Source organism: Struthio camelus, chromosome 3, assembly GCF_040807025.1.
Source record: "Struthio camelus isolate bStrCam1 chromosome 3, bStrCam1.hap1, whole genome shotgun sequence".
NCBI classification, from domain to species: domain Eukaryota; kingdom Metazoa; phylum Chordata; class Aves; order Struthioniformes; family Struthionidae; genus Struthio; species Struthio camelus.
In genome coordinates this window covers 28,801,317-28,813,968 of record NC_090944.1, presented here as the reverse complement: position 1 = coordinate 28,813,968, position 12,652 = coordinate 28,801,317, and the positions used below count along the sequence as shown (strand labels likewise).

The 12,652-nt window shown below is 35.6% G+C and overlaps 1 protein-coding gene across 3 annotated transcripts in view; it reads right to left on the bottom strand.

Moving 5' to 3' along the window:
• The window catches only part of PXDN (peroxidasin), an 87,163-nt gene that overhangs the window by 45,041 nt on the left and 29,470 nt on the right, over positions 1-12,652 (bottom strand). For 2 of the 3 annotated variants that reach the window (XM_068937262.1, XM_068937264.1), the window contains exons 4-6: positions 9,333-9,404; positions 1,963-2,034; positions 1,309-1,380 (exon numbers count right to left, since the gene is read on the bottom strand). In XM_068937262.1, coding sequence (XP_068793363.1) covers positions 1,309-1,380; positions 1,963-2,034; positions 9,333-9,404 — 216 coding nt within the window. The remainder of the gene's footprint in view (positions 1-1,308; positions 1,381-1,962; positions 2,035-9,332; positions 9,405-12,652) is intronic. The other variant, XM_068937263.1, reaches the window with a different exon arrangement.

Here is a 12,652-nt window from a genome sequence, read left to right as displayed (position 1 = left end):
CATTTTGCCAGTTAGGCTACTGAGACAAACACCTACAGTTTCATTTAAACATTAAGCTCCCATTGTATTCAGTGGGCCAATAACTTCCTAAAGCACCTGCCTATTGGAGATGAGCACCCATAAATTCTTTTGACTTCCATTCCAGTAGTGATGGTCCCTGATATTATGTAGGGCACTGGACTTTGTAGTGGAGGGCCCTGTGGAAAAAAATAATTTTACAGAAACCTGTCCCTATGCATTGAACATATCTATGTGGAGGTACAGTTGTATGATAACGGAACTTCTTCAGTTTGGTATATCATTGAGGTAGTTAACTTTTTGAGCTCCAAAGGATTTTAAAGGCTGTATGAGTGAAGTACCTATGACTGGAAGGTGCATACATCATTCAAATTTATTCTGTTCTTCCTTTCCTCCACAAATAAAGGCATAGTTTCACAACTGGCTCAATTGTCCTCAATCAGCACTGTCACAGGAACAACTTCCTGTTATTTCCTTTATGAGCTTTCTCCCTGTAGAGTTAGTGTTATGACTCACTGCACAGCACACCCTCAACAGTCCTCGCAAAGTGGGGTATGAAAGTGTGACTAGACATAAGGATAGGACTGCCTCTGCTAGAAATGATAGTCTTAAATTAAAAGTTCATCATGAACGTTTACCCTAGATCAGTGGAGGTTCAAAGTCCATGACAGAAAAGCCTCTGAAAGTAACCTTATCATGGCACTACTAATACTCTGTCAGATTCAAGTTAAACTTTTCATATGCTACTCTGGGATTAAGAAGACTGTATACAAATTTTCCAAATGAATGGCATTTTAAGAACTGACCTGTGGAGCTGCTTTTGAAAATAACATGTACATTCCTAAACCACTGAGCACCTCTGAAAATTTTATATTCAAATAAAGATAAGAAAAAAAATCAAAGAAAATAGTAAGATAATCAATTATTGAAAGAGATCATTAAAATGGATCATCCAGTACATAGACAAGAGAAAAAAAATCAACGAGCTGCATATATTATTTAGTCTACAAAATAATGGATTCATAATGAACAAGACCATAAGACTACAAATAATTCCAAGACAGGAAACAAACAAAAGGACTTAGTCACTAAAGACGGTTGGACAGGAAGCAACGGTCTGAATCTATGTAAATAAACAACTACAGCTCGGCTAAGGAAAATTTTTGTAACATTTAGAACAATTACACAGTGAAAACCATTGACAAGGAAGGTAAACGCTACAAGAAGAGATACAGCATGAGACTATTTTAACTTTTTCTTTTTAGTTCAATAATATTTCATGTTACTTACAGTCTCTTCATAGATTCTAAGTGACTAAATGTTCCAGGAATCAAATGAGCTATTCTGTTGTTATGCAAAAATCTGTTAAAAAGCACAGAAAGATGCAGGTAATAATGTAATGCAATGCTCTCATTCCATTTACATTCTTCTGAAATTCCTTAAAGAGAAAGTAATTTTACCAAAAAAAAAAAAAGATAATTTTTCTTTAATAACTCATTGGCTGCTATTTTTCAAATGGCTTCCAAGGTGTATTTCATGTGTCCATGTAGGAAAAAAGGAAGCCAGAAAGTGATAAAGCAATCAAAAAAGAGGGGATTTGTATGCATCCAAATGAGCAATTAAAAAAAAAAAGTCACAATATAAATCTCCTACTTTTGAATTCATAACATATTTTAGGCCAAACATCAATCAAAACTCCTTGTCAAACGGTTTTGTAACAGAAGACTATACCCCAAATAACGTTTACTTCTGCATGTGCCTAAGGCAGGCCTGACCAAGGTCTCCTTGACAAAGACCACTTAGTAGTTACAATTACAATGTTGGATTAAAAATCATCTACAGGAAAGATAAGAATATTATTTTCCAGTTTCAAATATATGATCTAATTCAAATAAAGAGGCAAGCTGACTCTTCTGCATCTTACCCCAAGATAAACAAACTTACAGCCTTTCAAGTTTTGGAAGATGGGTAAAGGATTCAGGTTCCAACGTTTCTATTTGATTAAAGTGCAGATACCTGAAAATATGTTAAACAAAAAGAAAAATACTGAAACAGTTTATTTAAGGAAGCTGAAATATTACAAAGCATTTTGATGTTGCTAACACATCTAAATGACTGAAAGCTAATGATGCAGTGGCATAACTTTCTTTCGATATCATCTGAATCTTGTGCTTTTATATGGGAGATACAGGACCCGACAAGAAGACCTTACAGACCATTGTACATTTAATCAGCGTGTGTACGGGTGCAGACATATACATGTCAAATAATTGTTTCAAGAATGTTATTTTGGAGATTTTGGAGCTACCAGTATTTTGAACACTCTTTTGTCAACTCCAGTTTGTATTAGTGTGCACATGTGAATAAATATATGTGAAAAAATAAAATTATGATTTTTACAGGAAAATCTTGCAGGTTGGTTATAATATATTTAGCGTTTCCAGTAGAATAGCACTTTCTGTTGGCAAATGTTTTTGGTATCATCACACTTGAGTGAAAATTTTAAAAGATTCCAAGGAGTTATCTCCTCTAGTCCATATAGTCTGGCATTTAAAGCTATGAAAGCTTACAAAAGCTATAGATACAAAAATCTGTAACATAAACCAGGTTTATTTTGCTAGAACCATTCTTAGACAAAGGACTTTTCAGTGATGGTATGCCATCTCAGTATGGTGAGCCATCTCAGCTGTGTTCTATTTGATGGTTTGTTGATGCGTGTGTAAGCTATTAATATTATACAGCTATGAATCCTGTAAGACTGGAAAAGTCTGAGATAACAAGGTAATTATTCAGATTATTACTCTGTAACTGCTGTGACAATGCATTAATCATAGATAAGGATTGCAAGGTCAGGCTCATACTAATCTATGTTGAGTCAACTAGCTGAGTCAACTATGTTGAGTAGGTATTCCGTAACTTTACAGAGAAAAAAAAACAACAAGTAATTATTAGAATTGGACAAGGAACTGTGAAAATGATGTATAGACTTTGGATCTTGATTATATCCAAATGCATCCAAACCTCCTAAAGTTTCTTTTTTGACCACTACCTCTTCACTTATTCTCTGGAACATCTGGAGAAGGACTCGCATATACAGAAGTTGCAGTGGGCTGAAGAATAAAAAAGCCCATCACTTAAAAATAAACAGACAATCTCAGACCCAAAAATCTCCTGAAAAAAATCAATCCCTCAACATGACAGGTAAGGAGGATAGAAGAACTCCCTTGCACTGAAATGCTGCACGTATTTTAATCCCTGACCTGAGCTAAATGGTTGCCACAGACAAAGGAAAGCAGGAGCAAGCAGAGATTACCTTAGAAACTCGTTATTCACAGCTCTGGAAGGTGCATGCAGCTGTGAGGCCAGGCACGTGCCTGGCAATCCACTAGTTCCCCCACTAACAGTATGGAGAAAGCGCAAACCGGTAAGCGATGCCAGTAAGCAATCGATGGGGAACACAGAAAAAGCCAGTAAATCAGCACGAATGTGATCAGACACATCCAAACGTCAAGTCTGCTTACTGCCAAGACAATTTGTGGCCATTTCTGTGATAAATCATAACAAAAATAGATTCTGATCCTGTTTTTATAAGGACACAAAAAATGCATAATCATGCTGTGTACGCATCGTCTCCCTTTCAAAACTGCAGGCCAATTTCAACTAAATTTCAAAGACGTCTCAAAGGCAGTTTCTTCCCGCAAGTTTCATTAGAATTGACAGCAGAGAGAAAGGAGACCACAGCTAGATCCAGCCCTGAGGAAAAGACTAGCAGGGCTGAGGCATTATTTATCCCTTTGGGCAAGCCCCAGCCATGCAGTCAGCACGAGCACAGCTCCCGAGGAGCCGCAGCGCTCCTCTCCCTTGTCCCCAGCATCAACAAGTCCTGGGGGACGTTTGGGAGGGGGGAAAAGGTAACACAGGGATCACTGCAGTGAGAGAAAAGAGCACATAGAGAAAAAACAGACACAACCTAGGGTTCACAGCTTCTTCTGAAGCAGCTTTCCTTTTGGAAATAATTACATACACCATTTCTTCTTGCGCAGCAGGTTTTCTTTCCTTTTTAATGTAGTTACTTATTTCTTGCATTTTTATCAACCACAAATACTTCACCAAAGTAGTCTCCTTATCTTCTCAAACAATTAAGCCTCCTAAGAATTGCTCATATTTCTTTGGCATTGAGAAGGCTAGCGCAGGTAATACCACTTGCTATACCAACAGGGCTGGGAAAAACCAACAAGCTTTCAGGCACACAATCCCTTCTTTTGGACCACGGATCAGAGGTGAGATTAGCAAAGACAGAGAAAAGGGTGAGCACATCTCTCAGTCAGTTTAAGTGATGTATACCTAATTAACTCTAAGCATCAGCTCAAAATTGCTATTTAGTGTTCAAATCCACTGCTTTAATTTCAGACATAAAGAATGGCTTATTGTGCCTGAACACTCACCTGTTTTTTCCACCCACACTAATCAATCTAATTAAAACAATACTTCTGTTATAAATCTCATTTTGTTTGTAATCTCAGATGATCACAACAGTAATTCAGGCATTAAAGCACATTATAAAAGTTATTTTACCTCATCAGAGACCATGCTGCCTAAAGAAGCTCAAAAATCAAATAATGAAGTCCAACTGTGAACTATTCTTAACTGCTTGATATGATTAGTTCGTTGGGATTTGTCCGTTTTTAAACTACAAGCTCAAAAAAGTTCTAATTTCTCAGGCAACTCAGGAACACAATAAGGTGTTAAATATGTGCACAAAATCATTAGCAGCAAGGGCAGTTCAAAAAAGCGGTGAAGAACCCAGATTGGTTTGTAAAAATTACTGGTGCTGTGACCTGAGCTTTAATCACATGTTATCACTTAAGTTTACGGCTTACATCCTTTTCTTGCATGAGTCACATACAGATCCTTTAAAGGATCTTTAAGACTGTAATTAATATAAGAACTTCTTGGATTGAAAATTCATCCAAAAAGTATACTCAAGAAGTACCTCATGCTGGCATGTCTTTATAGATAATCTTTTATGTTCAGAGTATTATAGACTCTTAAAAAAAGCAGTATGATGTAATGAAATTGATATTAAAGAAGATTTTCAAAAAAACATGCAAAAATGATTCTAAGGGACCCTTGTGTCCCCCTTTTTTGACTCAGAATTCATTGTCAAGCAGGAAACAGAGTAAAGAATACAGCTATAGGAAAAAAAAATTCAAAACAAACACATCAAGAGGAAGATAAATGTTTGATCAAACAAGCAGGGTACAGATTTTCTCTTTCTTATTTTTAACCCTGGAGGATGAGTATGTAAGGCAAAAGTCACTCCTAGTGGCATTTGTCTTGTTTCACAGCACTAAATTTAGGTTTATATCTTCTGTAGCACAACATTTTTATTGAGGATTACTTTTAACATATATACCAATTGTTCATTTCTAATAATAACTCCCCATCTTTGAAACTACTTAAAATTCATTAGTAGAGTACAGTCTATGTACTTAAATAGTTTGTTTGGCATTTTTATTATTTGAAAGCGAATGAACGAACAGATTCTTCCTACATTTATCAAAGAACTTTCCATGCCCAGGGGTATGACAAGAATTAACAGGCTTAAACCACAAGGAAGGAGATTTAGATTAGACATAACAATAATGATTTAAAGTACTGGAACAGGATGCTTAGGGAGATTACAGAATCCTCTCTTTCAAGGCTTTTTAAATAAGGCTAGATAAATGTCTGTTTCCAGTCGTTTACGTTGGTTGACCCCGGCTGATCTTATTTCAGAATAATAGAGATACATTGCACTTTGCAAGGCTCCTTTGGTTTTTGTTCTATTTTATTTTATTCTCATTCATTATTCCTCCCTATAAGTAATTCTAGCAATGCAATGAGATTTCAAGTGCTCACACAGGCTCTGCACGTACACACATATATTAATGCAACAAATGGGAACTCTTCCTAACAAAAAGATTGAAAAATTTATGTTAACATTTCAAAGCTACTGAAAATTGAATTAAGGAAAATAAATAAAATGAATATAAGAAGCTGCATCACTGTAAGAGAACATGTTACTATGCAGTCATTTCCCCAAATACACGTGCATATATGTACGTAAACTACAGTAAAATTCTTATAACAGTTTACGACGAGCACAATTAATATGTTAATACGAAAGTTAAAAGAAAATGTATTATTAGTATTCCGCTAAAATTAGGTGCAGAGATAAAATTGAATAATTTGATTACTATTTGGGGCTCTTATTAGTTAAGGACTGCAGAGAAAGCAGTCCTTTGTCCCTAGAACATGAAACGTTCTTAAGCCGAGATCCCAAAAATATAGTAGCTACTTGGAAGAAAAGCTTCATAAATACATGCATCTTTAAATACACTGAATTTACAGTGCAGTTTCTGGGATCCAAACACAAAATACCTGTGGCTTCCCAAGCCAAGTATTTGTGACATTGCAGGTGGGATTCAGTTGCCTGAACACAGGCCAACAGAGGCAGTTTTAGATGCTCGTGGGTGCTCTGGCCGGCTTCCAGCTGCTGCTCTGAAAGAATGCAAGTTCCCTGCAGTTTGTGTCATCTTTGCCAGCCCCAAACACATGTCCTACTACTGGTTTAGACCCCGTAGAAGTGGTTATTTTTAATCAACTGACTTGCTCCCTTCATGATTTGCCATGACTGAATATTTAGGTGACGAAACAGACATGGCTAAAGTCCTCAGTCTGTTTGAGTATCTAAAGCTGCCAAGTGTTTCAGCATTTACTCGAGCACAAGCGAGTTTCAAAATCTGATTCAATGATCTTTCTTACTCTCTTGGCAGAAATTTCAGAAGAAAAAGATACTTCTACCACATCAGCAGTTCAGAACTCTGTCACAGAGCTTAAAGCAGGATACTGCCCAGTAACAGCACTATTCGCTGCTGCTGTTCTTTTTCATCCCTTATATATGCAACCGTGCTCTTAAAGTAAACCGTATTTACAGCGTCTCTCCCATTACTGTAACTCAAGAATGGGTATAATGGGGAAAAAAAAAACAACTGAAAAGTATTTGTTATGATGTTAAGTTAAAAAAAAAACCACAATTACTAGTTTCATTCTGTTTCATTTAAATATAAAAAAATATTATGAATCATATGCTCCCTTTAGAGGTTGACCTATAACTTTCCCTCTAAGAACTATAGAGAGTAATGAGAAAACGTTTGAGAAAGTCACAAAATCCATGTAGCAAAATGTGTTTAATAACTCAAGGCCACAGAAGCTTCCAACACAGAAACATCATACCAAATAGCTGATATGGCCCTAACTGAAATTAGAGCATTTAGGATGCATTCACAAAGAGTAAGTTTTGTCCTGTGAACGGTCTCTCTCCGAGGATGAAATAGACCCTGTAGAGTCAGACCCTACTTTACTATAAAAGACGCCTATCTTTCTCCATAAAGTACAAATCTTAATGGATACTCTCTATTATACTTATTTCCAGGCCAGCCCCTGGTTTCCTGTGCTCACATTTTCCCATCTGCTGAGCCTTCTTTTTAAGATTTACCTATGAAAGGATTCTTAAAAAACAAAAAGCAAAAGAACTTTATAATAATATAAAGCTTTATAATTCATATCTAACAGGACAGCCATTCTCTGAGGCAGCTCAACAGAGCAGCTGTATGTATGCTCTGCTTGCGGCAACCGATGCAGCTATTCAAGGGCAGCCACTGAGCAGCAGCTGTGTCAGGCTCTATTTCCATACTTTACCACTAGAGATGAAACTCAAACTTTGTTTAAAACTTAATTTTATATGGAATAATAATGATGTTTTGAGTTAGAGCTTAAGTTGATACTGTGTAATACTACTGAAGGCCAAAGAGGCTTAAGTGAGACCTAGTGGAAAACTACATAAAGAATGCGTTACTATTCTCAAGCGTTTCATTTCTTTCACTCATAATACAGATCAGCAAGAAACACAGCACAAGAAAAAAAGTCCACCTGTTTCCACTTGCAGCATATCAGGCTTGGGATATGTGAAATAATATTATTTTGGAAGCATGGCAACTCAATAAATGGACTTCAATATTTAAAATTCTTCACAAAAAATAAGACTTGCTATTACCATGCAAGTAAGCCCTACCAGTTGCTGTCAATATGCTGCAGTAACCATTTCTAGAGTAGGAGGAAGAGGAAGAGAAAGGCATTAGGGAGAGAAATGACAATTTTATATATGTTTTACAGTTATCATTTATGTTTTGTGTAGAAGTTCTTCCTTCAAAAGGCATCTATGTCCTTCTAAAATGAGCTTCTATGATTTGGTACACTTTCTGAAGTGTTGTTTTATTTCAAATACACAGCACACTATGTCCACTAATGTCCACTTGGTCTTATAGTAACATGGAAGCTGATACATGTAATAAAAAATTGTAATATACTGATAACTGTCAAGAGTTTCAAAATTTGTATTAGGCCTGGAACAAAGCTGCTGCCACCCTCCCAGATTTATATGCTACTGAACTCATCACTCTGGCATTTAAATTTCAGACTGTGAAATACCTATGTATTTACAGGATTATGCATGTTTCTAAGCATTACCACAATGAATGTATAGCGATGCTTTCTAATTATAAAATAAAACATAGTCAAACTTAATGGAATCAATACAATCAGTTTTTGTCATGCTATTGACTGCATTTTTCATTCATTTGCAACAGATATTAAACTTCAGCATTTACACAGAAAAAGGAATAAGATTTTAAACAATCTTTTTAGAAGACAGATTACTGAAATATCTACATTACAAACACTGAATTTTCTTACTTTTTAAATATCTGTATATGGCAATGATTAACAGGTACATTAACATTAACACGTATCAATAAGAGTAATATTTTCATTTTAAAATCTATTCTTGTTTTAAAAGAATATTGAATTCAAGAGGCTAATTCAGCTTTAGTTATGCTGTCATAAAACAAAATAACTGCTGCAGTCGAAGGAATTGCAGCATTATACATTGCAAGCGTATATGTGTATATCTTAGCGATACACATTGCTGTTCAACATTTTCCATGATTTTGCTCCTTCTTCAAAAGCTATTTTGTAATGTATAAGGGCAGTGGGAATGCAAATCACAAATAAAAGACAAACACAGAAATGAGGAATTTGACATAGAGATCATTTTTGGTTTTTTCACATGCAAATGATTACAGGACTACGTGACTAACAACCCATTGAGTGCAGACATGCAAAGCATGCAGGCAGAATGCACTGTTCAAGGCGTGCACTTTTCCTCTGCAAGGGAACCATGGAGGACAGCACAGAAGAGAAAAGGCACTTACAGTTGTTCTAGAGAGGCAAGTCCTTTAAATGCTTGCCTGTCAATTGACTGGATTTCATTCTTGTACAAATAGCTGAAACAAGAAACAATCAGTAATATTAGTACACAAACAAGAGCTACATGGAGGTGGAAAAGAAGAATTAAGTTGACACATGAAGACAGTTTTCAACTATATATTAGGAAAAAATACAAAACAAAAACTAAACATATACACAAAAAATACTTTGTTCTTGATAATTCATCCCAAATGTTTGCCAAGAAAAAAATCTGGGGCGTTGTAGGCCCTGAGGCTGTCTTTGGCTTCCCAGTTCTCATTGTTATTACTTACTGTTTCTTTGCCCTTCACTTTCTTGACGGGTTTGCCAAAAGTCAAAATAAATTCAACTTAATGAGACAGAACTGCAACAAATTGCTTTTTTCTAAAACACACTGGGGATGCCATTGGCCTCTCGCTTTCATTAAAATATCTCATCTGAACACTGGTACAAATTTTCAAATTATAAAGGAATTTTTATTGTATTCGGAGAACAAAAAGTGAGAATTTCTATAACTTCTCCTGTGTCACCTTTAAAGTATTTAAAAAAAAATACAAGTCAGAATATCATTATTGTATCAGAAAAATAGCATTTTATATTTATCACTGTATAGAAGATGGATCCCCACTGAAACTCATAATATAACCAGAATAAACACATGCACCGTACCAGTATATTCACATGTGCTGTCTATATCTTTCCTATAGAAATAAAATATACCAGCCTCTGGATGGATGTGCTCACGTTTATCATGCTCTTAACAGTAATGATGGTTTAGTGGCAGGATGTTTGAGAAAAAAATCACATAGCTCAGCTGATGACTGCAGTTTCTGCATGGAGGCAGCAGTCATTCTGTTTTTGTGTTAGGTTGGGTTAGAGGTTCCCTAACTATTTCACAATTATTTGGCAAATGATTTGGGAGTAAGTTAATGAGGCATGGATTTCTACAAAACAGTGATGAAGACACTTTGGACTACAAATGGTTTTATTAGCAGGCATTTTATTAGTAGTCTTTTTGGCTTTTGTATCATTTTCAGCAACTTACTGGAAATATTGCAAACTTCCTTTAACACAAAAGATAAAATACTGGCCCTTGTTGGAGTTGGTGGCAGTTTCTACGCTGGCTTGGAAAAATCTAACATTTCACAATAGGCCCTAACGAGGAAAAAGGTTGTAGGCATCTGATGTTGACCCCATGACAACTTTGGGGGCAATATGGAGTAGCATCCTTCTCTTGAGTGTAAAGCTTTTAAATTGATCAGTTGCTGAAACCCCAACATGCTTGCTTAATATAGACCTGTATCTGAACAAAAAGCGGCACTTACTGTCCAATAAGACAATAAGTGGGAAGCGAAAAAATTGAAGTTTTTAAAATACTCAAAAATTAAACAAATGAACTAATTAAAGAAAAATACTGTCATGTGAAATGACTGTAAAAAACTTAGAAATGCATTTGAAAAGTGGGAGAATAAGTGTATTATGCTTATGCTGGATGAAAAACTAGTTCCTATTCCATTCCAAAAAATATCCACTCACAGGTACTGAACTTTCTTAGATACCTCAACTTATTTGAGGGTTGGTCATATTATACAGTTATTACTGTTTTGTCTCTCCTTACTTTTCCTATCTGTATGATACTAAGTTTCTACCCTTTTGTCCAGTAAGAATTTCATCTCACTACTTGGAAAATGTCACAGACTGAATAGCCAATTCCCTTTCCTTCAATATACTCAACTTAGCAGTTTGGAAATTAACGCTTCTTCCTCTGAGTGCTGAACTTTGGAACAGACTGGTGAACAAGAATGGTTTAAGATGCTTTTGATAAAAAGCCTCAGTTAAGTATCCACAGTATATCTGCAGATTTGAACCCCTCTCCGTTTGAATCTACAGAAATGGGTTCAAATTCATCCTTAAACTACAGCTTTTTCCATGCTAATCAGAGAACCCTCTCAAATGACGGCTACAGGACAGGCCACTGACTTCCATCCATCGCTGCCCCTTTCTACAGACAAACTGCCAGCAACCCCAAGGCTAAAAAAAAGTATGTCTTATGACAGACTTCTTCACCACACTTTCATTTAGGGCGCAGTGTAGATACTTCCCAGGGAAGAATAGGATATGATATTAACTGAAAGAAAAAAAAAAAAAATATATATATATATATATATATTTACCTAATGAACACAGAGATGACAAAATACAAAATGCAACTAAGTAGAGCTCGCAAAAATATCTATCTTTCTAAAATTCAGCTGCGCCTAACAAGTGAAACTTTACAAATACTGAACTAATCCTTAACAAAAACATTCTCAAAATTTATCCTAGTCACATTAGCATAAAGTTGATTTAAAGTATACTTAAGGACAGAGTGATTTATCACTTGATTTACCTAAAAGCTCTGTTAGCACACCTAAGTGATTAGCATTTTTCAAAGGATGAATAAACAGTGGATTAAAATGACAAGGGGTATATTCTAAAGTGTTGTTATTTTCTAAAATTACTATTATTTTTTTCAGTAGAGTTCAGAAAGAACTAGCACTTTCCAGAAATGCAAGTAAAGCAAATTGTGACCAGAGGTATCGGTCATATAGTTTGGAAAAGAACAGGCAAATAAGTAATCAGTTGTCAGAAAAGCAGGTCAATTAGTCTTAAACTCAAAACCAAGCGAACAAACAAAAATCACGATAGATCCCTTAAAAGGATAATTTTTGTTTGTTTTTTTAAGGACTGTTAAAAGTAATGTTATGTAACAAAAGTAAGACATAGAGGTATTTGTGTGGTAGAGGGAAAAAAAGGTAAAAAGTAACGACAACATGAGGCAGCGTAGAGTAAAACATGACAAGTAAATAACAATAGCAGGGAGAGATTTATATAGGAACGTAAAGGAGATAGATAGTTGATTGAATGCCAAGACATGAGACTGGGAACCACTGGAGGTGTTCAAAGGAAAAAGTAGCAGAACCGTAACAGCAGCAATGGCAGAAGATTACATAGAAAGTAATATAAGCAGAAGATACAAAGAATGGTGAGGTAAGAGAGGTCAACAGTTCAGTAATCTGGCAAACCTGCAATGTATATTCTATCACTATTGCTCTATTCACCAAATGCAAATCAAATCTTCCTACATTTCCAAAACTGATGTATTTCATACTGCTAAAAAAGAGTTTCAATTCCCTTTCATCAAAATTTTCTCATGTGATTCCTAACCTCCCATTTCTTATTAAGTGAATATGCCTCAGTATTGCTGCTACAATAATTTTAGTCTTCCATTCTTATTTCCAGCACT